This window comes from Phodopus roborovskii, unplaced genomic scaffold (assembly GCF_943737965.1).
Source record: "Phodopus roborovskii unplaced genomic scaffold, PHOROB, whole genome shotgun sequence".
In the NCBI taxonomy this organism is placed as follows: domain Eukaryota; kingdom Metazoa; phylum Chordata; class Mammalia; order Rodentia; family Cricetidae; genus Phodopus; species Phodopus roborovskii.
In genome coordinates, this window is record NW_026126460.1 from 12,289,632 (window position 1) to 12,317,354 (window position 27,723).

The following is a 27,723-nucleotide window of genomic DNA, read 5'->3' on the forward strand; positions in this document are numbered from 1 at the left end:
AAAGAGAGAAAAGGAACCTTCTCTTGTGATCTTCTTAGTTCTTGGGGTTTTAGAAAAAGAGAGGTGGGCTCAGTTGGGACAAGAGAGGACAGTAGCAGTTGATTTGGTTTGACAGTCTATTTTAACTCACCTTCTAACATCTGGTTCAACTAGAAGTTTATAGACTGGCTGTTCATATAATTGCAAAGTGCCAGTCTTGTGCCTCATGTACACGTGCTTTATAGAAGTTGGTTTGCTTTAAAAGAGAAGCATTAGGATTTCCTTTCTTTGCATTTGTTCAGTCATATGATTATTTAATGAGCACACATTTTATGAAACATTATTTTTTAACTTTTTCAATCCTTTTAGGAACTGTAGTTTTTATTTTTTAAAGTCATGTATTCGTGTGTGTGTGTGTGTGTGTCTACATGTGTTTGTGTGTATGTGAGTGCAGGCACCTGCAGAAACCTGAGGTGTTGGATCCCCTGGAGATTACAGATGGTTGTGAGCTGCCTAATGTGAATGTTGGGAACTGAACTCCAGTCTTCTGGAAGAGCAGCAAATGCTCTTAACTTAGGGACCATCTTTCCAGCCCCCAAAGCAACGTAGACGAGGCAGGCCTCAAGTTCATAGACATCTGCCCTTCTTTGCCTCCTGAGTTCTAGGATTAAAGGTGTGTACCACCACACCCAATCATTTCACCCTTATAAAAATTTAAAGAGTTCAAAATCTTATGTAAATTACTTTTATTTAGTATAATTTCTTTAAGGTTTATATTTTAGTCTACTTTGATAAAATTTTGTCTTTAAAGCCTATTGTAAAAATCAGTGGAGGATTGGGTCAAGACACTATACTGTCATCTGGGGCTGTGTAGATGGAAGTTTCTGTTCCACCTGGCTCCTAAGCCGTGATGGACTGGGAATGTCCGTGAAATTTTCTCTCTTGAGAATCCAGTGTGCACATGACTCTATGTCATTGTCACCATTTTGATTTCAGTTTAAATGTGGTTTCAGTTTATGATTTTATGTGCAAAATCTGTATACTTACTAACTCTTTAAAACAAATAGGATGCAAAAATACTGTTCTGTTTGTCTTTCAGAATTGATGTTGATACTCTTGGCTGCGGGGAGTCTTTGTTCCTTAAGTCAAGTTGCTTTTCATGACTGCTCTGACTTTGGCTGATGCCAGCTGTTTCTGGGTTCCCCCACCATGCAGGGTCTTGCACATCCTAGAGAAGTGCTGTACCCTGCTTCTGCATTTTAGTGTATTGATGTCTGCATGAATGAGTGCATATTTTATTATATATTTTAATTGTGTGTTGATTACAGGCCTTTGCCATTTTGTAACAATAATTTATATCAGCCAACTTAAGATACTTTTATTTTCTGAGTGTATGAATTGGTGTAAAACATGACAATGAAATAGTAACTTCCTATTTTGTGTCTAGAATCCTTATTTAATCGACGAGTAGAGGAAAAATCCAAAGAGTTGCCTTTCACCCCTTTGGGCTGGCATCATAACAACCTGGAGCTCTTGCGGGAGGAGAATGAGGAGAAGCAAGCCATGGAAAGGCTACTGTAAGGCACTAAATTTTTATTTTTCAGTGGCTTGGGTATATGCTTAATTCATCTTCCTGATAAAGTGGAAAATACTAATAGAAAGTGTATTCTGACTTCTGATAAATATCTCATAAAGCAGAGTTCCAAGCTGATTGTCTACATTTTAATTTATGTTAGAATTTTAATTTAGCCATTTGAAGATGATTTGTTAGTTTGAAGATATTCACAGATTTCCTGTATGTGCATAAGCATTATGGTGAAGATAATGTTGAAAGAATAAAACTGACGTGGAAGATCTTATCTGTGAGCCATGACTAGAATATTTATTTCTTTGTAGAGTGCGTCTTGTATCTTAGTACTACCTGTGCAAATTTGTTTTTGTAACATTTTGTAGTTCAGCTAATCATAACCACATGATGGCACTACTTCAGCAGTTGCTTCATAACGAGTCATTGTCATCATCTTGGAGGGACATCATTGTGTCACTAGTCTGCCAGGTTGTACAGACAGTCCGACCTGATGTCAAGCACCAGGATGATGACATGGATATCCGCCAGTTTGTCCACATCAAGAAGGTGAGCTCTGCTAATGTTTGCTGATGCCAGAAACTGATGGGCCAAGCCTAATGGTCATTTGTCTCTTATTGGTGATCTGAAAGGAGCCCTTGCCATTAGGCTCTCTGGTCTGTTAACAAGTAGAGCTCTTGGTAGCTACTCATAGGAAGTGAAACATGCATGGGAAGAGTGAGGTGGGTGTATGGTGAAGACAAAAATATAGCTTCTTCCTTTTTTAATGTTGCTTCTTGGAAAGTCATTATGAGAAAGTCTGTTCTCATAGACTACTGTCACTGTCATGAGGAAAAACAGAGGGTAATTGCATTATTTAGATAATACGAAGTTCTGAATATATGTTTTACTTGTAATGTTTAATGTTAAAAATAGTGCCATAGACAGCAGTTTATTTAATCAATGAGTATTTTAGAGTAGCATATATGATGTTTAGAGAGTAGAGGATAGGAAAACAAATAGTCATGGTAAGATAATCATGAGATGAAATAAACTATATTCTGGACCTTTCTGCCCTTAATTATGTTAGTTATGTTAACAGTTCAAAGATGTAAAGACATAGTAAATATTAGTCACCTGATGAAGTCTGAGGATACATTGCTGGTTTTTATTGTTTTCTTCTTTTGTTAGATTCCAGGTGGAAAAAAATTTGATTCTGTGGTTGTCAATGGCTTTGTTTGTACCAAGAACATTGCACATAAAAAGGTAACAAGTTTCAATTCAGCAATGAAATTCAGCAGATCATGGCTATGTGCTAAGCTCATAAATTGGGATTTCTTAATTATGGAAGAAATTAAATTGAAAGGTACCTAGTCATGTGTTGCATAGAGGTGAAAGTTTGGAGGTTGCAGGAAGATCTTCCAGAGCTGATGATGAGTTGGAATTTGAATATGGGAATTTACAAGGCAGAAGAAGGAATAGGGGAAGTCAGATTTCCAGACCTTCCAGGTAAGGTTTTTTTCTGAAAGACTGCATTCCTTCAAATGGTTTAGTTTTTCTTCAACTGGCCTACCTGAAGAATTGTCATTATTATTTTCTTATGCTTCTCACCATTATACCTCTAACCTTAGCTCCAAGATGTTTTTTGAGCACTAGCACAAAGATAAGAGATTAGGTTAGATATTGAATGTTTGGGAATCTCAGATTCAAAAGTGTAAAATGTTGCAATGTCAGACAATACTAAAGAAATGAGGCAAGGTCTATGTGTCCCACCAAGGGTTTTGAGCTTCTGAGCCTTTGATTCTCAAATAAGGTGTGTTAGGATTTTCTGGGTTCCTCACTAAATATGTGGACCCCTAAACTTAGACTTTCTCACTTAGTAGGTTTAAGGGAGTAGGAAAGAGTAGATAAGTGAGGGAAGGATAGTATTGCATTGAAAGTGGGCACACAGATATTCAGTGTTGTCTGTTGGTATCACATTAAAATAAATTTTATTGATTTATTTGCTGTGTGTGTTTTGCTTGCATGTATGTCTGTGTACTACATGTGTGCCTGGTGCCCATGGAGATGAGATGAGGGCATTGGATCCCCTGGAATGAAGTTGCAGATGGTTGTGAGCTGCTATGGGTGTTGGGAATTGTACAGTAAGTGCTCTTAACTGGTGAGCCATCTCTTCAGCACCCTGGTCTTTACATTTTTAGAAACTACAACAGCATTCTCAGATCTTGTTTTATTACTTCACCATCCTTAAGGAGACTTTTAAACTAGGGATGCCTTGACCTCATCACAGGAGATATTGATTTTACCCCTTAAAAAGTTGAGACAGCTGTGCTAGTCTGTGAAAGTAGATGGTTGAACGGTAGTTCAGTTTTTATTCTTTCCTAAGTATAGACAAATACAATTGTCTCTGAGATGTTACAGGTTATTGGTTCCAGGGTCTCAAGAGAATGCTGAAATCTGGGGTGCTCAAGCTCTTTATGTGAGATGGTTTAGCATTTGAATATAAGCTATTGAATATTTTTCTATAGAGTTTTAAATCATCTTTAGATGACTTAACATGCCTACTGCAATATAAATGTATAAATCATTGTTATTCTATATATGGTTTTTAGGCCCTAATAAATTGTAATGATAGAAAAAGATAATTTGTGCATGCTTAGCACACATAGTCACCCTCTCCTATCAGTCTTGGGTAGGTATTTTCTATCCATGGTAGGTCTTATCCAGGATATGGAAATTATGAATATGGAGGGCTGACTATAAGACATTTAGCCTTTAGAAAATTGTTAATGATCACTTATAAATAATATACTGGTATTCAATATTATTTCTTAGTCATGGTCCAAAAGCACTGGGTGCTTACAAATATAATCTTTTTTTTTTTGTTTGTTTGTTTTTTGAGACAGAGTTTCTCTGTGTAACAGGCCTAGCTGTCCTGGAATTCTTAGCTCTGTAGATCAGGCAGTCCTTGAGTTCACAGAGATCTGCCTGCCTCTGCCTCCCAAGTGTTGGGATTAAAGGTGTATGCCGCCACCACCTAGCCTACACATATAATCTTATAAGTCAGTATATTATCCCTTTAAGACAGATTGTCAAACCAAAATAAGTGAGTGATGTTTATTGAATTAAGAATAAGTGTGTTAGCTGGGTGATGGTGGCGGCATATGTCTTTAATCCCAGCACTCAGGAGGCAGAGACAGGCAGATGTGAGTTCCAAGCCAGCCTGTTCTATAGAGTGAGTTTCAGGACAGCTAAGGCTACACAGAGAAACCCTGGTGGGGGTGGGGGTGCTAAGCATGTTATGTCTTTTTAGGAGTTGGAAGAAAATCATGTAGGAGAGGTAGAAATATATCCATGAATTATTGGTCTGCCTCACTGATCATATTTAAACACAGTCTTTAATTTTAAAGCCTAAATTTAGTTCCCCAGTTAGTTACTATCCTTAGGTGTTTGCCAGTTTGGGCTGTGTGAGTTTGGTTAAACTGACAGCTTGGTGGCAGGACCCAGGCTATTTTGTATGTGGCGTTATTTGCATGGTTGGAGTGATAAATTTCTGCTTTTGAAAACAATTTAATGTTTTCTCTTTTAACTTCATATTATCCAGTTCAGCTTGCCAATTTAAGATCATTGGGATGTTTAGGAAGACTGAGATACACTTTCAACATTGCTGATCTAGAGTGTGTGAAATAGTCTGCGTATAATATCCATTGCCACCTAGGGCATGTTATTTCTTCTTAACAACATGAGAAATTAAAAAACGAAAACATAATAGCATATGTTTTAGTATATGGTATGTAGTAAATGAAAGCATAAGAAAAAGTTGTTTTTAAAGAACTGGTTTTGAAAAAATGAAAGTAAATAACCCAAAAGTAATAAATTAGAATTTGATAATGATAATTAGTAGGAATGTGAGTAGTATGAATTTAAAATTATGATTAAAAGTGTATAAAGTACAAACATTTAACAAGCTTTTTTTTTCCTTTTAGATGAATTCTTGTATTAAAAATCCCAAAATCCTTCTGTTGAAGTGTTCCATTGAGTATCTCTATAGAGAAGAAACTAAGTTTACTTGCATCGATCCTATTGTGCTTCAGGTGAGACTTTTTGGAAGAAATCATTTGATGGGATGGATACCTTTCCTTCTGTGCTGCTTGCCATCTCTTAATTTCAAAAAACTTATTACATTTCAAAAGTTAATTGTACATGACAGGCTTGTGCAAATCTCTTTCACTTGTTTCTCAAGTTTCAATGTTTGGAAGGAGCTCATGTCTGGGATTGTAGGGAAGAAAAAGTGAAAATTGAAGTTTGGGTTGATTACTCTCCCTTTGGCTATTGCTTTACTGGAACAGTTTCTCTAATTTCTTAGGTCTCTGATGGAACCTTCTGTTTATAATATAGACTCACTAATACCTATTTCTACAATAAAAATATAGCTTATATGTAGTTGTAAATAGAAGAATAACTCGAGATGGGGTTATGTTGGTTGTTTTCTTTTGCCATAAGTTATCCTCCTCATCTGGAAAGGACAATGACAGCTCACCTGCTGCTCAGGCACAGGTCCTTTCAGCTCTGTCTGAAGAAATGCTATCCAAACTCTTTCCAGAAAGGGGCACCCACCCTTAGCCAAGACTAGCTCCCAGGAGCTCTACTGTCCAGAGCACCATCTCTACCTGTACTCTTAAAGTTCTTTCTGTATATTAAAGAATGTTTTTAATTATAATAGCAATACAAACATCATGCACCCCTTCCCTTTCCTCCCTCCAGCCCTCCCAGCTACCCTCTATTGAACCTCTCCCATGCCCCACCTACTCTCCAGTTGATAGTCTTTTTTTTTGATTATTATTGTTACATATGTGAATATAAATATATGCGTATAATTGTGCATATACACATGTAGCATGAATTCTCTTTGGTCTTAATAATAAAAACTCGGAGTTGGCTGTCAGGGGGTGAAAGCTGAAGGATCAGAGAAGCAAAATGTCCAGCCACTAGAGTTCTTACCTCTACCAATGCTCAGACCAAAGCGATCCTGTCCTCAGATTGCATCCTCAGACTGACTGCGCCTCAGACTGAATGCTGTATCTGTGAAACCTCAGACTGAATCCTTAGACAGGATCCATCTCTACGAATCCTCAGACTGCCCTGAGCGCCTGTCTCCTTCCTTCCTCCTTATATTCCTCTCTCTGTCCAGCCATATCACTCCTGTCTTCACCTCCTTAGTGATGGGATTAAAGGCATGTGATCCCAAGTGCTGGGATCAGTTTTGTGTGAGCTCTGTTTGTCTTTTAGACACATTCAGTCTCATGTAGCCCAGGGTGGCCCTGAACTCACAAAGATCCATCTGCCTCTGTCTCCCAAGTGCTGGGATTAAAGGTGTGTGACACTGTTGCCTGACCTCTGTGGCTAACTAGTGGCTTAGCTATGCACTCTGGTCTTCAGGCAAACTTTGTTAGATCACAAAGAAAATATCACTACGCTTCCCCCCCCTTTTTTTTTGTCAAAAAAGTCTAAAACTAATTTAAGAATAAATATATACATAAATACAATAACTATATAAATATGTACGCACCAAATACATCAACAATGTCTAGTCCATTTGCATTTTACAAATTGAGAGAAAATACTCCATTATCTATCCTATCTTGGTGAGTCCAAAGTCTTATACCTAATTTTAATTTCTATCCTAACCTGTTACCATCCAAATCTATCTTTTGATATCTCTAAACCTTATATGCTTTACACCTCTTAAGTGGGTTTCTTTTCTGTGACTGGTAAACAAGGAAAACTATAATTATAACTATCTAGTCTTCAACTCCCTCAGAGAATTGAGAAGGAAATAATACTGAGTAAGCAGGAAATGAAAGCAAGTTACCCCCCCCCCCAAAAAAAAAATAGTGAGAAGTGACAGAAACTGCTGGCTGCCTGGACAGTCATCCAGGGTTCCTCTGCAATGTTGGATATCCATCTTTAGCTATGAAGCAGGGTTTTTGAAGGTTGCCCTACCTTGTCTTGACAAAGATTGGCGTCATTCTCTTTTGTATCCTGCATATTGTCAGTATTCGAGGCAAGAGCACTTTCTTGCCCAGTGACTTACTTTTGCCACATACATATATTCATATGCATATATGTAACATGTAACAATAATGATCTGTATATTATATATACATTAATAATAGCCTGCTTTTGTTATTGATATGTATATGATTTCAAGGCTGATCATCCTTCCTTGAATAACCAGCGGGGGCTCTCATCCCTGAGAAATGCTAATTCTCCCCCTAAAATGTCATTAATTGCCTGTAGTTTTTTGTCTAGGGGTGTGACCTCATGAAATTTTCTACCTTTACATTAACATGTCCATTGATATTGCCATTGCTCTGGTATTTTTATGCAACCATTTCACAGCAGACTTCCTGGTCCTCTGGCTCTTAGAGTCTTTCTGCTCACTCTTCTGCAGTGTTTCCTAAGTCATGTATGTAAGAGCTATGGTATAGATGTTGGGGCAGGCTCACCTTGAGCTGCTGGTCTCTGTATTGTGTCCAGTTGTGGTTTTCTGTAATAGCTTTCTTTTGCTGTAAAGAGAGGCTTCTTAGATGAGGACTAGTAGCTGTACTTATCTGTGCGTATAAGGCTAGGATTTAAAATTTTCTTCGAGGCAATCACCAGCCGTGCTGTACTGTCTTCTGGAGGTGTCTAAGCTCTCTGTTAAGGCAACAATTAATTTTTTTCATTTTATTGGAAATGAATTCTTTTCTCATGCAAAATATCCTGATTATATCCCCCTGCTCCTTCCAGTTCCTTTCCACCTTCCCCTCCCTTCCAGATCTACTCCCTTTCTGTCTCTCATAAGAAAGGAACAGGTTTCTAAGAGATAGCAACCAAACATGACAAAATAAAATATAATGAAATGAAGCAGAAGCTATCCTAGCGAAGTAGGACATGGCAACCCATCAGGAGGAAAAGAATCTCAATAGCAGGCATTGTTCTCACAGGCAGACGTCCCATAAAATACTAAGCTAATAGCTATACTATATACATACAAGGACCTGATGCAGACTCATGTAGACCTTGTGTTTGCTACTTCAGTCTCTGTGAGCTCATATGTGCATTGCTTATTGATTTAGAAGGCCTTCTAGTCCTGGTATCCTCCGTCCCCTATGGCTCTTAACATCTTTCTGCTTCTTCTGTGGGATTCCCTGAGCTCTGTAGAAAGGGAATTGATAGAGACATTCCATTTAGAATCTCTATGCAATATCTGGTTGTGGGTCTCTACATCTGTTCCCTTTGGCTGTCAGAGGAGCCCTTATAATGACTGGATAAGACACTGATCTAAGAGTATAGCAGACTATCACCAGGAGCTTGTTTGTTTGTTTGTTTGTTTATTTCTTTATAAGCCGCCAGTAGTATTTGGTTTTACCCTAGGTCTCTGGGCTATGTAGTCACTGGTTCTTGGTAACCCAAGTAATGTCAGGGATGGGTTCCCTCTTGTGGAGTGGGCCTTAAGTCAAATCAAACATTGATAGGCTACTCCCAAAGTATGGTGCCACCATTGCCCTAGCATATTTTGCAGGTAAGACAGAATTGTCAGGTTTTGTGGCTGGGTTGGTGTGTCCATCTTTCTCTTTCAGTAGCCCATGGACTTGTTTGTGTTGTCTTGAATTTTTTGGTTGAGCCTAGCCTTTAATGGCTGAGCTATCCCTCTAGCCCTTGTCCTGGATTTGTTAAAGGGACTTATTCATTTCCTCTTTGAGGATGTCTACCATCTTCATAGTGTTGGTGTTAATGTCTTTTTCTTGTGCTTCAGCCGTGTTGGGATATTCAGGACTTGCTGTGGTAGGGTTGCTGGGCTCTAGTGGGATCATTTTGCTCTGCCTGTTATTGATTGTGCTTTCATGCTGACATAGGCATTTGGATTTGGGTTGGTTATATGTCTAGGTGCTGATGTCTGGGTTTGTCTTTGTTGGGTGTGTGTTTTGTTCTTTGGTTTCTGTTCCCTCTCAGGAATTTTGGAGAGTGTGATGTTTGTGTGTTGCCCGTTTTCTGGCATGACCAGCTGGTATGTTCTCAGGGAATACCTGCTGATGTTGCTGACTGTGATACTTGGATGAGTTGGGGGAAGGGAGGTTTAGGGAAGTCTTTGTGGGAATGGGATCAGAGAGGAAAGGGGGACCATAGTTTCTTGCTATAGAGCTGGGAATAGGGGATTGAATCTCAGGAGCAGTAGAAGAGATGTGGGTCCTTCTTCAGCCTACTTGTTGCCCTGGGAGGAGCTACCCTTGGGTTAGCATGGGGGTGCTTGCTGGGGTTGGGGTCTGGGATAAAGCACTGAGTGGGGGTGGTTAGGAGGAGATCCACTGGAGATGTGTGTGTGTGTGTGTGGCGGGGAGGATAAGAAAAGCTGCAGCTGGTGTTCTGTTGTAGTGCTGGGGATGAGACTGGGGGATTGGTTTTGGAAGGGAGGAGGGAGTGGTGAGGATCTTCAGTTAGCTTACCTGTTTCCCAGAAGTTTCCAATTATTAAATTTTATTAGTCTTGTGAATCTGAAGTTGCATAGGTTTCAAGTTGTTAGTGTTTTTGTTTGTTTTGACACAGCTTTCCTTTCCCATTAATGTTATTAATTTTAGTTTGTGAGTATTCAAAATACGTGTTTTTTTAGGAATGTAAACGTTATATGCATAGAAACATTTATATTTAGTTCCAGAAATATTTAGTAAAAATTAATTTTACATTCATAGATAGCCACATTTTTTTTTTTCTGGAGTTCTAGAATTGAAGGCATATGCCACATGGTTGGCAAAAAGGTATACTTTCCGTAAGTGACACAGAGAAAAATAGAAGAAATGCCCTTGATCACAGGGTAGTTTATTTTGATAAAAATCTCATATACTGAGGTGACTTGGAATGGTTGTACAGGTTGCTTAAGAAGAAAAGCTTTGGGCACATGGAGTAGAAGTGGCAGGCATGCTCACTTTCAATTGTCTCCTATGTGGGGATCAGAAACTTCGGAAACATTTAAGGATTTGTATCATATTAACTCTGACTGTTTGCAGTATTTATTTGCTTTGAAATCAAGCTTTTATTGTGGTGAAATTTCCCTTTCCTCCCGTTCTCCCCCCTTCCGCTCTCCCCCCTCCCTCCTCCTTTTCCTCCTTCCTTCCCTTCTTTTCTTTCTTTTGGTTTTTCAGACAGGGTTTCTATATGTAACAGCCCTTGCTGCCCCAGGCTCTCAGAGATCCAACTGCCTTTTCCACTCCAGTGTTGGGATTAAAGATATGTGTCACCACACCTGGTTATTGTGTTGGTATTATAGTAAGCATTATATTTTAGAACTTGGGATGTATTTGTTTGAAATAGAATGTGATATTAGGAAACTGTAGTTAGGAAATAAATGAAGTAGCATTTGTTTAAGAGTTAGTTCTGACTCCTAGAAAAGAGATGCTTGTAGGTTATAGATGGAGAAGAAAATTCATAATCATATTAACTTATAAATTGCTTTTATTTTGACAGGTGTCAAATAAATAAATAGGAATAGGTGTTTTGTTGCTTGAAAGTCTAGTTTAAAATCTTTGGAGATTTTTCTTACTGGATTCTTTTTTTTTTTTTTTTTTTTTTTTGAGACAGGGTTTCTCTGTATTGTTTTGGAGCCTGTCCTGGAACTCATTCTGTAGATCAGGCTGGCCTCGAACTCACAGAGATCCACCTGCCTCTGCCTCCCGAGTGCTGGGATTAGAGGCATGCACCATCAACACCCAGCTAATTATTGGGTTCTTAGTGCTTATTATTCACACACATGCTTCATATGTTTCTAGGGCTGAGCCACAGGACCCTGAGTGTGTTAGGCGTGAACTGTTCCACAGAGCTACATCTTCAGCAAATTATAAATTATTAGGGTCTGAAAATCTTTCAAAATAAAATTTGTTGGAGGATGAAACTTTTCCTAAAATTTTTAAGTATAACGAATAGAATTATGACTAAAATTCTTTGTTGTACTTGAAATTGTTACAGATTTATTTGTGAATGAAAATTATAGATTTAAAATTATTTACAGTCAGATTATCATGATATTTTAGTATGTCTAAATCTTGGATTGTACCAGGTTTTATATTTCTGTTTTATCTCACTTAGGAAAGGGAATTCTTGAAGAATTATGTTCAACGGATAGTTGATGTTCGACCCACATTGGTTCTAGTTGAGAAAACAGTATCTCGGATTGCTCAGGACATGTTACTGGAACATGGCATTACTCTGGTCATTAATGTAAAGTCAGTGAGTGTTTTCTATATTTATTCACTTAAAAATCATGGCTTTAATATGCATGTTTGGTAGGTATGCAATAGTCTTTTTATTTGATGTACTACTTATGTTGCAAGTGGGACACAGATATGGTAGCTATTTCATTGTTAAGAGTGTAGACTCAGTGGAAGAGAGTGTGATGTTGTAATTGTTCTTTTGGGTTTTTATAAGACCAAAGGTGGAATGGACATTAGCCCATCAGCACGTACTTATTGATGCTTCACTGCTCCTTTGCAAAATGGAGGCTACTTTTAAGGAAGTTTTGTTTGTTTGCCCATAGTGTCTTGTATTAAGTCATGGCTGTCCAAATGCTCTTGAAAAAAGATAATAACAAAATAAAGTAAGAATAAAAAAGAAGATAAGGTCTCAGGTTGTACCTCTGGCATCTCTGGAACTCACTAATTAAATCAGAATGACCTTAAACTTGGACTGATCCTCCTGCATCTGTCTCCCAAGTGCTGGGGTTATACTCCTGTGCCACTCTCATCTTTTGATAGTATTACCATGAGCATGGTTTGTTTATGAGGCCACACATTGATTATTTAGCAAGTAAATTTGGCCTAATGTAGAATTAAAAAAAAAAAAAAAAAACAAACTCATGTAATTACTAAAATTAAGGAAATTGATTGTGGACATTATTTTGTTTTTAATTCTTCATGTACTTTTTTAGATTACATTTATTAAAATCTTTACTCATAGCTAATTCGGTAATATAGTGTTTTTCTGTGTTGCAGCAAGTTTTAGAACGAATCAGTCGAATGACCCAAGGTGATTTAGTGGTGTCCATGGACCAGCTGCTCACTAAACCACACCTGGGCACTTGCCACAAATTTTATATGCAGATATTTCAGTTACCTAATGGTGAGTCATCTTAAGCATACATTCACTTAGCTTGGGGTTCTCAAGAAATGAATCAACTCCTCGTTAAATATTATAGTGTTGTTTACTCAGAAGTATTAATATCTATTAGCACTGGTTAAGAGAGAGTAGTTCAATATGGTCCTTTTCCTATAAGGATTTTCTTTTTTGTTGGTAGTAAATTGTCTGATCCTCTAGATTGTCACCTAAGTCTCTTAATTCTGTTTCTTTGTAGAACAAACCAAAACACTGATGTTTTTTGAAGGCTGTCCACAGCACCTAGGGTGTACAATCAAGCTCAGAGGAGGCTCCAATTATGAGCTGGCTCGAGTTAAGGAGATCCTGGTGTTTATGATCTGTGTAGCTTATCATTCTCAACTGGAAATCTCCTTTCTCATGGATGAGTTCGCTATGCCTCCAACATTAATGCAAAGCCCATCATTCCATTCTCTGACTGAGGGAGGTGGGGAAGAAGGAGCACTTCAGGAGCGATACAGTGGCAGCTCCCTTCCCCAGGACCCAGAGTGCCCTCCTGATTCCCTGTCTTCTGATGATAGCACTTTGTTGGAATCAAGGGTTATGCTTGAGAAGGGTGAGCAGGACAGTAAAAGTGTTCCCCAGGCGGTTGCCTCTCTGAAACATCAAGATTATACCACACCCACTTGCCCAGCAGGTATTCCCTGTGCTCTCTTTGCATTGGTACCTGAATCGTTTTTGCCTCTCCATATGGATCAACAGGATGCAATAGGAAATGAAGAGCCAGAGACACCGCAGCAAACAGATGAGCAACAGGATCCCAAAAGCCAGATGAGAGCCTTTAGAGACCCTCTACAGGACGACACTGGAATGTACGTTACGGAGGAAGTCACCTCCTCTGAAGATAAACGAAAGACTTACTCTTTGACATTTAAACAGGAATTAAAAGATGTGATCCTCTGTATCTCTCCAGTTATTACATTCCGGGAACCTTTCCTTTTAACTGAAAAGGGGATGAGGTGCTCAACTCGAGATTATTTTCCAGAGCAGATTTACTGGTCTCCTCTCCTCAACAAAGAGGTGAAGGAAATGGAGATCAGGAGGAAGAAACAGCTGCTTAGGGATCTCTCTGGACTTCAAGGCGTGAATGGCAGTGTTCAGGCCAAGTCTATTCAAGTCTTACCCTCACATGAGCTAGTGAGCACCCGGATTGCTGAGCATCTGGGTGATAGCCAGAGCTTGGGAAGAATGCTGGCTGATTACCGAGCTAGAGGAGGAAGAATTCAGTCAAAACATTTGGACCCTTTTGTCCATTCAAAAGATGCAACATGTACTTCAAGTGGCAAATCGGGAAACAAGACTGAGAGTGATGAAGAGAGGGGGTTAGTTCCAAGTGATGCCTTATGGGCAACAAAGGTAAGATGTCACTCTTGAGTGTTCCTGTAAGTTTAGAATTTTTTCCTTTAAAAATTGGTTTTCTGAGACAGGGTTTCTCTATTGCTTTGGAGCCTGTCCTGGAACTCATTCTATAGAACAGACTGGCTTTAGACGCACAGAGATCCATCTGTCTCTGCCTCCCGAGTGCTGGGATTAAAGGTGGGCGCCACCAACACCCGACAAGTTTAGAATTTTTATGTGTGCAAGATTAAAAAAATCAGTATAACTGATTGCATAGGTTTATCAACTACTCTTCCATTTTTTCTTTTTGAGTCTGATGGCATTAAGTATGAAGTACAAAAGTGGATTCATAAGGTAATGAAACTGCAATATTAGATTTTAATGTGCACTTATAGTAAAGTAGGAAGGGCCTGAGTTCAGGGAAAGTGAGCAATTGTGTGAAGTTTCTATGTGTATTGCTTATATGTGACATAATGTAGCTCTTGACTTTTTTCAGTGTTCTAAGGTAGGTCTTTAGTTCCATTTTTTGTTGTTGTTTCTGTGGTCAAATAACTGAAAAAAAAAAAAAGGCAATTTATGGAAGAGTTTATTTAGCTTGTAATTCCAGGTTACAGCCCATTATAAGGGGAAGTCAAGACAGCAGGAATTTGAAGCAATTTATGATACCACAACCATGGCCAATAACAAAGAGAAAGAAATGCATATGTGCTGCTTGCTTGCTTGTGCTGTTTATTGAAGCACTATACCTATTCTTTTTGTAGTAAAAAGGATTACATTATGTTTTGCAGGTGTGACAAATTCCTGACATTAAACCGTTTAAGAGGGTTTATTTTAGCTTATGATCACATAGATTTCAGTTAATATACCTAGACTCCATTATTCATGGTAGCTAGAGTACATGGCAGAGGTTATTCATGTCACAACACACAGGAAGCAGAAGAAAATAAAAATGTCCTGGGACGAGATACAGCCTTCAAGGACTCACCTCCAGTGACCTATTTCCTTCCTTTTACTTTTTAGAGTATTCAGCATAGCTCCCCAGCTGAGGAACAAACTTTAAACACAGGATTCTTGGGCAGTGGCATCATTCATATTCAACCCATATCAAAGGATGGCTTTAAAATGATGATTTCTTTAATGAAGCTTTTAAGTTTTGCTATATTAGAATAAAACACTATAGTTATATTTTAGCATATCCTCAAAAAAGCAAGTTATATTAATATACTTTGTAGCATATTTCATTTTAATGAAAAAAAATCACCTGTGTGTATTTAATGTGTGTATGCACATGTGTGATTGTGCATGTATGTAAATGAGCAACGTGAATAAGCAAAAAGAGAGGGTTTTCTTTTGGTGTTTGCTTGCTTGTTTGAAACAGGATTTCTCATTACCTAGGCTGGCTCAAAGTCAAGATCCAGTTGAGGAAGACATTAAACTTCTGATTCTCTTGACTCTACCTCCCAAGTGCTGGGATTACCATGTGCCACCATGCTGGCCTGAGTGGCTATTTAGCTTTATAAACTGCCTAGTTGATATGTAGGTGATATCTAAGAAGGAGGAACTTTACTTTATGTATCTCTACTGCTTGAATTTTAACAGGGAACAGATAGGTGTTTAAAAACAGAAAGCGTGGATGTAAAAAATACCTTAGAATTTGGATTTCTAGGCACCATCAATTGTCCAACTGTCATATTGTTCATTAGGACTCTATTTTAGTTAATCTGTTCTTTCAAAATATAATACAGTTTTGAAAAAAAAAATGGAGGGTTTATGTTAAGAAACAAGATTCTTGGTCCTCTTCCACTTTCAAATACAGTGTTGGGATTGACCCAGGGTGTCATGACATTACAGTACCAGCCCAGTTATTTTACAGTTTTACATTTATTTTTTAGTTTTGAAATTGTCTTTGGTAAAAACCCAGCTGTTCTATATTTAGCCTTTTATAGTTTTAAATCTTTATAGGCATCCAGTAGTGACAATAGGAGGCCTTATTTATTGACAGAGTGGAATGTGTCCTAGGTCAGTGAGCTGGTGGACAGGCACCGTGTTTGACTCAGGTGCTCCTCTGTTCTTGTCCTGCAGGTGGACTGTCTGAACCCTGCTAACCACCAGAGGCTCTGTGTTCTCTTCAGCAGCTCATCTGCCCAGTCCAGCAATGCTCCCAGTGCCTGCGTCAGTCCTTGGTATGGTGCTTCTTCCCTGTACTACTGCACCAAGGAGCCCAGTTCCACAGCATGAGAGATAATGCCTGCTTTACGTTACAGGGCACATTGATTGTCTCATATGAATAATAGAATGTTTAGACTTTAGAAGTAACTGTGAAATTTCTGTAAGTGAAAAAAAGTCAAAGAGAAAAAGAGGAATTTTTACATTACAAAAGTTACAAAGTTAACCAACAAAAACTGGTTTATAAAAACCAAAAGCTACATTTTGATTATAACATGTGCAATTTTGGCAAGTTTTCCTTTTGCATAATTTTCATAAAAGCAATCAGCCTTTTATTATAGTCTGTAGTTTTGTTACTGAGCTATACTGCATACTAGCCTTTTGTCTTTTTAATGCATTCTTCTTGGACACATCTAAGTAAATTTACAGAGTCATTTTAATTTTGTAATATTTCCAGATAGTCAAAAAAAAAACCAAAAAAACAAACCAAAAAAAAAAAAAAAAAGCCTTACATACTTGCCTTAGGTGTTTTTTTTTTTTTCTTTTTTTCTTTTTTGTTTGTTTGTTTTTGTGTGTGTCTGTGTGCACAGACACAGCTTTTTTGTTTTTTATTTTTTTGGGGGTGTTCTTTTTTGTTTGTTTATATTTTGGTAGCACTGCTTTCATGATAACACTTAATTTCCAAAGGAAAGATTTTTCTAGAAACTTGTATAGTTCCAAGACAACTTTAAGCCTGACTTTCTGAAAGCCCATAGAATATTTTTCTCAGAATATAATGGACTCCTTAGGTAATGCTTGTCTAGGATACTGGTTTCAACAAGCATACATACAAAGTCGAATTTTGGGCAGTTGTGAGTTAGGTGCAGTTAGGAGTTGGCTCCTTATCAAGAGAGCTGCTGTTCTCCATATTCAGTGACAATAGGGACTAGAGGGCAGAGGGGCACAGTTGAGTCCTCCCCAATGTTGATAGGAATATGTAAAATATGATTTTACCTCTTCTTATGCAAATTAATTTTATTCACTTGATTTTTATAGCTTATCATTCTTATTAAGTGATTTCTTTAGATACTAATGGATTGGGAGTGGAAAGGATGCTGTAATGTGGGTAGTCTACATTTGACAGGCTGAAGTAAAACCTGTTCTATAGCAACAACATGCATGATTTGCTTTGTTACTTCATTATAAGCATATTTAATAACTAGAATATGGTCTTGGTGGTAATGTTGATCTCTTCTTTTAGGATTGTAACTATGGAATTTTATGGAAAGAATGATCTTACACTGGGAATATTTTTAGAAAGATACTGTTTCAGGTAAAAGCCTATTTCTTCCTTATGATTTTTCTTTTTAAATTGAGACAAGGTTTCTCTCTATAACCAACCCTGGCTGTTCTGGAACTCACTGTGTAGACCAGGCTGGCCTCAAACACATAGAGCTCTATCTGCCTGCCTCTGCCTCCAAGTACTGGGATTAATTATTATGCATTTTTGAAGCCCCTGATTTCCAGCTAAATCTGAGTTGAATATTGAGTATTGTTGATGGTTCTCATTTTTACACTACATATCAGAGTGTATCTTAAAGTGACTCAACTGGGAGCTCTGGGAGCTCTTGCCTCGTATATTTCTTGTTTTACCTGTCCAGCTACTCTGCTACCCCCAAAATCTTTTTGTTATGTCTACTTTTACAGTGATTCAAATGAAAAAACAGGGAAGGCTTGGGACCAGCTTGATATTAGTTTTAAGTTTTATTGCTATTACCAATTAAGTTACATAGCATGACATGAATAATTTAATTTAGCAGCTTCTTTCTCAGGGAGGATAGTCCTTGGAAATGTCTGGGTTTTACTGTTGTTTGAAATTGGGCATTAGAAGGTGTTTGACAACTGGAAACTATCATGCTTCAGTTTAAAACAGAATGTTCAGCTGTAGCTCAGAGCTCCATGTGTCCTGTTCAGTTTGTCTGCTGTTTGTCATTACTCTAGAGGTGGTGCATCACTCTGATTATTCAGTACTTTCTATGTGTGGTCCTGTTTCATGCTTAATGTGAGAAGGATTCTCTGGTTTATCACAGGTCGTCTTACCAATGTCCTAGCATGTTCTGTGATACCCCCATGGTGCATCACATTCGACGCTTTGTTCATGGCCAAGGCTGTGTGCAGATAATCCTGAAGGAGTTGGATTCTCCAGTGCCTGGATATCAACATACAATTCTTACATATTCCTGGTGCAGAATCTGCAAACAAGTATGTGCTGCTACTGGAATAGTTCATGGGACATTACTTTCTATTTGTTTAGTGCTTTGGAGGATATATAATCAGTAGTATTTTGAACTATAACATGTTAAATATATGCTACTCATTCAAACTGCAGAAAATATGTATCATATGTATCAAAATTACCTTCACTATTATCTTGATGTATTTTAGAGTGTGCTTAGAAAGCATTTATGAGAGTTATAGGTAAAATAGTTGTGTGTCTGTGGTGACCTTAGTTTTCTTTATGAGCTGGGAACATACTGGCCTGCAGTGATTTGTAGTTATGATCAAGTCTTCTATACTTTCTTGTATGTGTTAGTGGAGATTGTAACACGAATTAATAAAAGACTCACCGAGAGACTGATAGTGATGTTTAAACTTCAAGCTGATGATCAGAAAAGCAAAGCAGTCTGCCATTAGCTTCTTACCTCTACCTCAGACTGAAAGGGCTGATTGTATCTTCACAACCTCTCAATAAGCCTCAGATTGTTGCCTCTCCTCAGTGTGGCTGGAGAATGAATGTTCCTATCTTCAGTGTGGCTGGAGAATGTATGCCACCTACTGAATACTGAAGACCATTCTTTTATCTTTAATACCTCTCTAGTGCTGATTTAATCTTATGTATCCCTGGGTGAAGTCTACCTCTTGAGTCCTAGGATTAAAGGTGTGTACCACCACCTCTTAGCTTCTGGCTGCTGGAATGAAAGGTGTGTGCCTGGCTTCTATGGCTTGTATCTGACTTTGCTTTCTGAATCATCAGACAAGCTTTAATAAATCATAAATAATTTATCATCATAGGAGATGAGGCTATACATGCTAGGCAAGTGCTTTACCATTATTTCATTCTCATATTCATAGACTTTAGGTCCTGGTCCAAAATGCTGATAGGTCAGTGGTTCTTAAACTTCCTAATGCTTTGACCTGTTAATGTAGTTCTTATGTTGTGTTGTCCTTCAATAAAATTATTTTTATTGTGACTTCATAATGTAACAGTTTGCTACTGTTATGAATTGTAAATATCTGTGTTTTCCAGTGATCTTGGTGACCCTTCTGAAAGGGTTGTTTGACTTATAAGGGGTTTTGTTTGACCCACAGGTTGAGCACCACTGTTGTGGAATAGACTGTTGAATTAATAAGTCAATAGCTAAATTTTGGTCTGCTTTCCATGCTGTGGTTTTATGTATTTAAGATTTCTTTTCTTTCTTTCTTCCTTCCTTTCTTTCTTTCTTTCTTTCTCTCTCTCTCTCTCTCTTTCTTTCTTTCTTTTTTTTCTTTTAACTTTTTTAGTTTTATGGAGTTATGCTAGAAAGAAAAAGAGTTTTTGTTAACACACACACACAAACAAAGCTGGTGTAAGAAAAAATTTATGTTAAATTTTGTAGAGCCCATTCTATAGATGGAGAAACTATGGTGTACTAGAGGCTCCAGGAAAGTTGCTTCTAACATCTTGATAATATCACTCTTGTCCACATACCTGGCTCTAGGAGCTTTGAAAGCCCTGGCCCCTGGATGGGTTAGGGTTAAGGTTAGGGTTCACAGTAATAGAAAAAGTTGGCAAAGGGCATAACAAAGCACTATAATACAAATGGCAAGTAAATTTGCAAATAAATGTATTCATTAACTTAGTTGAAGCATAAATGAAGCCAAATATAATGAAATAAGTAAAATGCCTTAAAAAATAACATTGCAAAGATGAATAATTCCTAGGGATAGTAGGAAAGTGAGGGAATTGGTATTCTTAATTACTGTTGTTGAAATGCATAATTTGGACGGAAGTTTGCTAAAAGACCATTGCCCTTTGATCTGTTATTGCCCATCCTTACTGATTTATTCTAAAGGAATAGTTGTGTCTATTTCTGAGTGTGTTTATAAGGATGTTCAGCCAAGCATCATGCAAATAAGGAAGATCTGTCTCTCTCAGATGCCGGTCAGTGGGACTAGTTAGGTATGTGACCATACCCCATGGCCATTTAAAAGGTTGTAAAGAGGCAGGGCATTGGTGGTGCACACCTTAAATCCCAGCACTCGGGAGGCAGAGGTAGGTGGAGCTCTGTGAGTTCAAGACCAGCCTGGTCTACAGAGCTAGTTTCAGGACAGCCTCCAAAACAATACAGAAAAACCCTGTCTTGAAAAACCAAAAAAAAAAAAAAAACAAAAAAAAAAAAAACAAAAAAAACAAAAACAAACAAAGGCTGTAAAGAAAGTAAAGAATGTGCAGACAAATTGATGGTTCTTGAGGGATTATTAGAGTTGTCCTTTTTCTCCCTTCCAGCTCAAATCCATTTTGAATACTTTTTTCTTTTCCTGCTCAATTAGAATATGTTGTTTGTTTTGGAAAATAGAAAACACATCTTTCAAAAGTGAGATTTTCAGTATAAAATTTATTATTAATTTTTTTCTGAACTCCAGGTAACACCAGTTGTTGCTCTTTCAAATGAATCCTGGTCTATGTCATTTGCAAAGTACCTTGAACTTCGGTTTTATGGGCACCAGTACACCCGCAGAGCCAATGCTGAGCCATGTGGTCACTCTATCCACCATGATTATCACCAGTATTTCTCTTATAACCAGATGGTGGCATCTTTCAGGTAAGAAGGAAGAGGGATCTTGTACATTATCACATTACTTATAGGTGGAACAGTTTCACTATTGGATTGAATTTGGCCTTGCCTCTAACCCTGCAAAGGCAGAGGGCTATACTCTTAAGAGCTTAGTGTTAGTTACCCTTCATATTAAGAACTAGGTAAGATTGTTATCTTATTACAAGCAAGGATAATAATCTTGTATATTTCATCTGTAGAGCTGACAAGTGGTGGAAATCATGGTTTAAACATTATTCCGCTTTCTGACTCACTCTTGACCATCGTTTTTTCATCTTAAAGTCTGAGAATTTTTGCCAAGATATTACCATGAAGATCCTAAGATACTTCTGTTAAAGCTAATGTTCAAGGGCTTAAACTGTTGTAGTGTCAAATGTGAGAATGCCTTTAGGCTCTGCCTTCAGAACCTGCTAAGACCCTGAGCACTTCTCCATCCTCAGCATGCCACTGTGTCTAAGCCTCATGTTTTAGCAGGAGGTTATTGAAGTAGCTCTGGGCAGATTCCCTTAGCCTTGCTCCTGTAGCCTGTTCCCAGCTCAGTTCAGCAGTCAGAAGGGGCCCTATTAAAGGAATATCAGCTGCTCACTACTCTGCACTAGACATTCCAAAGAGTCTGGTTTGCCAAGACTGCATTTGTTGGCTTACAAGCTCTTACATACTCTAGAGAGCATACCCAGGTGTGTTCTCACCTCCTAGTGTTCTCCGTCGCTCTGCTGAGGGCTCACTGGCCTGCCCTCTGCTGTGTCAGTAGGCGACTGCCCGCAACCTGGTGCTTATTCTCCCTTCTCTCTTAGCCGTGTCTTCCTCAAACACCTACCTGTTGTTCCTTACTTACCATAGCTCTCTAGTCACATTTTACCTGTCGATGCTCCCTCCTTCATCCTTGCTTTATTATTTTTTTCTGTAGGGCTCTGATAAAAATATCTTAAATATTTATATTTTGTTTATTACTCACATCTCATTCTAGAGTTAGAAGGGCAGTAATTTTGGTACTATATTCTTGGCAATTAAACAGCATCTCACCCACAATATATTCATGAAATATTAATTAGAATATATTTCCTTTTTAAATCAAGGGCTTTTAACTGTAAATATAGGGTATAGGTTGGGTGCAGCATTTACTAGTCATTACCTCAGGTAGAAAGACAGTGAGGACTCATGACAAACCTAAGAGCTGGAAGATACTAAATACCTTTATTAGTCTCTTCAGATGTACAGAGAAAGTTTGCATTAACATCATTGCTGTTAACAGCAGATGGCCCATCAGAGGGATAAATAGTGACATCACAATGCAAGGACAAAACAAAGTCCTTTCAATGTTGGGGAAGATATTTCTGGTAGTTGAAAGTTTTTGTTTTGTTTTTTGTGTCTTTATGGAACTTGGTTTTATAGAAAACTTTTTTTCTCTGTGCCCATTAGAATTTAATTGGTCGTTTGAATGTACATTTGTATACTCTGTGTAAATTATTAAAATATTTTTCATTTTCTCCTGTTACTGTTTTTTTCCCTCAGTTATTCTCCTATTCGGCTTCTTGAAGTGTGTGTTCCACTACCAAAAATATTCATTAAACGTCAAGCCCCACTGAAGGTGTCCCTTCTCCAGGACCTCAAGGACTTCTTTCAGAAGTAGGTTTCAGGGCCTTCGGTCATCCGTGTTTGCTTAGTCATATTTGTAACCCATTGCTGATTCAGTTGTCAGGTATATTCTTTTAACTCGCTTTTGAAGTATGAACAAGTTTGCTTTTCTAGTTATATATAGTGTGTGCTCAGTGTGAAAAGGAAAAGTTTAAATAATGTAGGAAAATATCTCCAAAACATAGCTAACAACTTAAAAATTTGAAGTAAATCCTTTGAGGCCTTGTTTTACTTTGCAAAATTTCATGTGGTTTTTGATAACTCACTTTAGCAGTAGTTTTATTAAAAAAACCCTTTCTCCTCTTGCCTTGATGTCAGCTTCTCTAATGTGTGATACTGTCCTCATCTTTAGAGTTTCACAGGTGTACCTAGCTGTTGATGAAAGACTTGCATCCTTGAAAACGGATACGTTTAGCAAAACAAGAGAGGAAAAAATGGAAGATATCTTTGCACAAAAAGAGGTAATTTGTTTCTTTTATAGAAATACCCAACTTGGTGACTTTCAAGAAATCTCTTTGTCTCTGTGGTGTCTGGGTGTCTCGTCTTATTGAACTTTGATCTGTTGCCTTCCAGATGGAAGAGGGTGAGTTCAAGAACTGGACTGAGAAGATGCAAGTGAGGCTCATGTCCTCCTCTGTGGATACCCCTCAGCAACTTCAGTCCATCTTTGAGTCCCTCATAGCCAAGAAGCAGAGTCTCTGCGAAGTGCTACAGGCGTGGAACAGCAGGTGGGCCCTAAACTCTTCAAAACGCATTTTCTTCTTCTGGAGACTAACCCCAAAGCCTTAACGTGTGCTGGGTGGGCAGTACTCCTAGCTGAATTCCCAATCACAGTATTTTAAATTTAAATCTCTATTAATTGTAGATACTTTACTTTCTTAGTTATAAAGATATTTTTGGACTTTTTTCTCTTCATCCTTTAAAACATATTGCAGCCTTTACATAGTTTGTTAAGATAAAAAACAAAACAACAACAAAAAGAGGAAACAGCCCTCTTTGCTGTTTCAAATGTGTGTGCTGCTGAGTAAGATTGAATTGGATCGTTGTCCCACGAAACATCATTGGTAAGAATTCAGTAGTGGCTGCATACAACTTTAGCCTATTATAGAACAAGTTTATAAGTATGATTTAAGGTACTGGAAACAAAACTATGTCCTTTTTGCCTGTGACTATAGGTTGCAGGACCTTTTCCAGCAGGAAAAAGGTAGAAAGAGGCCTTCAGTTCCTCCTAGCCCTGGGAGACTAAGACAAGGTGAAGAAAGTAAGGTAATAAAGTGTAGCATTGTCTTTATTGTTTCATTGATAAAAATATAAGTTAGTTCATTTCTAATACTTAGGAGTTTAATGCATAATGTTTTCTATCATTGTGTGAATTTTCAGGGAGATAATGATGTGGATTACTTTTATATTCTAACTCCCATTAATATAATGTATCATAGTTAATTCATTTGAAGTATTTATCAAAAGGCTACTATCCTTGATATACCATTGAGATATTACAGAGGAAATCTGTAGGATCTCAGAGTATATAATAGTTCTCATTTTTCATTTTCCTTCCTTTTAAGAAAATATTTACTTTTATTTTATGTTCATGAGTGTTTTGCCTGCATGTATGTGTAGGTACCTCATGTGCATCTAGATCCCACAGAGTAAGAAGAAGGCATTAGATACCCTGGAACTGGAGTTACAGATGGTTGTGAGCTACTATGTGGGTACTGCTAAGCAAACTTAGATTATCTGGAAGAGTAGCAGGTATCTTTAAGGCCTTAGTTACTGTCACAAGAAACATTTGCCTGGTTAAAAAGAGACTCATAGCAAACACAGGAACCCATAAAATGGTTATAGAGAACCCTAAAGAAAATAGAGTTTGGTGATGGAGTAGGTAACAGTAGTGGGTTATTTTATGTAAATGACACAAAGAAGACTCTGTGATACGGTAATCATTACTGATGTATGAAATTCCATGTGGGGCTTGTAGTCCTACTAAATGTTGTCCATGGGTAATAGGGCATAAGTGGATGGATAGTAAGAGATGAGTAGGTTTAGTAGACAAACCTGAGTGTTCCTACTATTAGAGCAATATTCTCATGGGGTCATGTCTGCAGGTTTTCTCTTTATAAAAACTGCATATCTGTGCGAAGCTGGGACTGATGTTGTAACAATACATCTCAGTATAGTAAATATAGAATCTAGCTGTTTTCTAGTTAGTCAGACATCTAAGATATTCCAAAAAATGGAAAACAGTGATACTCTTCATTAGTGGTTTTTTTGGATTTTGGAAAAATAGCTTTATCCTTCCTCAACTAGTTTTTGTATTTATGTTTATATGAAATACTGTTATTTCTAAGTGAACCAATAGATATGCATTTAGGAATGTACTCAGGCTTAAATAAAATTGCAAGAGCCAAATTATCAAGAAGTTGCATTTTAGTGGAAACATGACCTGAGCTCAAAATTTTCAAGATTCACTGGGTTAGACTACTTGTAAAGTGTAATTTTTAAAAAAATGCATCCTTAAGCATAGCATTTTTATATCTCTTTAGATAAGTGCCATGGACACATCTCCAAGAAATATTTCTCCAGGACTTCACAATGGAGAAAAAGGTTGGTCTTCAGTCTGGTGACCTCTTACTCTTGCATTTAAAGAGATTTTACTCTGTAAGTTGCTTTTAATTGCTAATGTGAGCATTATTTTCTAATACATATGTCCATAGTCATTTTCTTCCTTTTCCTTTCTCTTCTTCTTCTTCTTTTTTTTTTTTTTGAGACAGGGATTCCCTCATTCCCTCTGTAGTTTTGGAGCCTGTACTGTCTGTTGAATAGAACTTATTGTATTTTACATTTTTCTATAATAATTACAATAGTATTTTCTTTCTCAGAATGAGCATGTAAGTTTTCCCATGGTGTTGTAATTCCATTCTCTGTTAAACCAAGTCATTTGTAGGTAGGTAATGTAGCACAACTATACTGTGGTCAAAACATATGATCTTTCTGGATTTTTATATCAAGTTTTATGACATGAATTACATGACCTAGATACCTTTTGAAAAGGTAAAATTCCATGTTTTAAGAAGTAGAAATACAAATTGGCATTTTAAGAGTATTATTAAGTGAGTATCAGGTGAAATAGACTTATTTTAAATGACTCATTTAAGATTATATTTCTTTAGAGGATCGCTTCTTGACAACCCTGTCCAGCCAGAGCTCCACCAGCTCTACCCATCTCCAGTTGCCCACTCCTCCTGAGGCCCTGGCCGAGCAGTTAATGGGAGGACCCTCTGACCTAGATACAGCCAGTGGCTCTGAAGGTAATGTTTGGGCCATGCTTTACCCTACTTCATTGACTCTAAGACTGAGATGATTCCTTGCTTTATATGTGTCTCTGAAGAAAACTTTGATATAATGATTTCTTATTCTTTAGAATTTTTTATTTTATGATTGTTTAAAGTTCTTTTTAAGGGGCTAGAGAAATGGCTCAGTGATGAAGAGTACCTGCTGCTCTTCCAGAGAACCCCACGTTCAGTTCCCAGCAACCACATGGCAGTTCACAACTATAATTCAAGTTCCAGGGAATTTGACGTCCTCTTCTGACACCTCCTCAAACACCAGTCAGACATGTGGTGTACATATAAGTGCAGGGAAAACCCTCATGCACATAAAAAATAATTACTTTTTAAAGTACCTTTTAAAATACAGCCTGTTAGTATGTTTCTCCTTCCATTAGCTGGACCATTTGACACACATCACTTTGTGTCACTTTGTGTATGTAAATGTGCTAGGAAAACAGTCTTACTCATTGTTATCTACCTTTTGGGGGACATCTTTCTTAAGGTGTGTAAACATTTACGTTATAACAAAACCCATGCCTTGCTTCTTTCTTTTCTTGTTTTTTTTTTTGTTAAGCAATGCTTACTTAATTCTAAACTTTGGCTCACTTTACCACTGCCACTAAGCTCAGGTGCGATGACCATAGAGCACATTCCTGAGTGGGAGTGACAACACTGTGACAGCTCATGCATGGTCAGACATGAATTCCCTTGTGGACCCTGTGGCAGTAAGAGACCGCTGATCCAGAATAATCCCAGTTTCAAATGTAAAGCACTAAACTTATCTGTTGGAGTCAGTGCTGAGTACATTTCACTGTTGCCGTTTCATTTTCTAACAGCCACTTTCTTAGGCCAGAAAATGAAAACCATTTTTATATCCGTGATGCTCAGTGTATCTGTCTATATTCTCAAAGAGAAAAAGAAATAAAGCAGACACTTCTACTTTTTATTTTTTCCTGAATGTTAATGTATAAGTAGAATATTTTTCATCCTAGATGTATTTGATGGGCATTTGCTGGGATCCTCAGACAGCCAGGTGAAGGAAAAGTCAACCATGAAAGCCATCTTGGCTAATTTGCTTCCAGGGAACAGCTATAATCCCATTCCATTTCCTTTGTAAGTATTTCAAAACCAAGTGCCTCTCTCTCTACTTACTCCCTATGTATTTAGATCAGTTTATTTGCAAATATGTTTCTTAATTCTAAATTTTGCATCATCCTGGTAAAAGAGATGGCTTCCTCATGTAATTTTTAGAATGTTTTATCACTATGTAGTAGAGAATGGAAGAAGAAATGTTAACTAATGTTGCATAGTATGTAAAGACACTAGTTAATGAAAACACACACAGCATATATATGTTTATGTAAAGATATATTGCTACATCCATTGGTCTTAAGAATTTATTTTAAAATTTTGCTTGTGTGTGTAGTATGTGAAGGTTGTGTGTGTTTGTGTGTACATGTATATGCAAGTAAATAGCCATGTGTGTATACAGACAAGGTCTTTCACTGAACCCAGACCTAGCTGATGGCCGGCAAGCCCTGGTGATCCTCTTGTCTCTGACTCCCTTAGTCCTGGGGGGGGGGTTCACAGGCTTGTATGGTCATATCTAGATTTTTATATGGTACTAGGTTCATTCCCTCAGCCCACATTCATTTATCTTTAGAAGACATATTGC

The 27,723-nt window shown here is 37.7% G+C and overlaps 1 protein-coding gene across 2 annotated transcripts in view; it reads left to right on the forward strand.

Annotated features, from left to right (window-relative positions):
• Positions 1–27,723, forward strand: part of Pikfyve (phosphoinositide kinase, FYVE-type zinc finger containing) — an 86,431-nt gene that overhangs the window by 43,771 nt on the left and 14,937 nt on the right. For both annotated transcript variants that reach the window (XM_051190371.1, XM_051190372.1), the window contains 18 exons: positions 1,427–1,556; positions 1,933–2,113; positions 2,735–2,809; positions 5,530–5,637; positions 11,666–11,806; positions 12,568–12,694; positions 12,927–14,083; positions 16,148–16,248; positions 17,472–17,543; positions 18,301–18,472; positions 20,894–21,072; positions 22,597–22,710; positions 23,072–23,180; positions 23,293–23,447; positions 23,895–23,985; positions 25,263–25,323; positions 25,890–26,027; positions 27,041–27,161. In XM_051190371.1, coding sequence (XP_051046328.1) covers positions 1,427–1,556; positions 1,933–2,113; positions 2,735–2,809; positions 5,530–5,637; positions 11,666–11,806; positions 12,568–12,694; positions 12,927–14,083; positions 16,148–16,248; positions 17,472–17,543; positions 18,301–18,472; positions 20,894–21,072; positions 22,597–22,710; positions 23,072–23,180; positions 23,293–23,447; positions 23,895–23,985; positions 25,263–25,323; positions 25,890–26,027; positions 27,041–27,161 — 3,232 coding nt within the window. The remainder of the gene's footprint in view (positions 1–1,426; positions 1,557–1,932; positions 2,114–2,734; positions 2,810–5,529; positions 5,638–11,665; positions 11,807–12,567; positions 12,695–12,926; positions 14,084–16,147; positions 16,249–17,471; positions 17,544–18,300; positions 18,473–20,893; positions 21,073–22,596; positions 22,711–23,071; positions 23,181–23,292; positions 23,448–23,894; positions 23,986–25,262; positions 25,324–25,889; positions 26,028–27,040; positions 27,162–27,723) is intronic.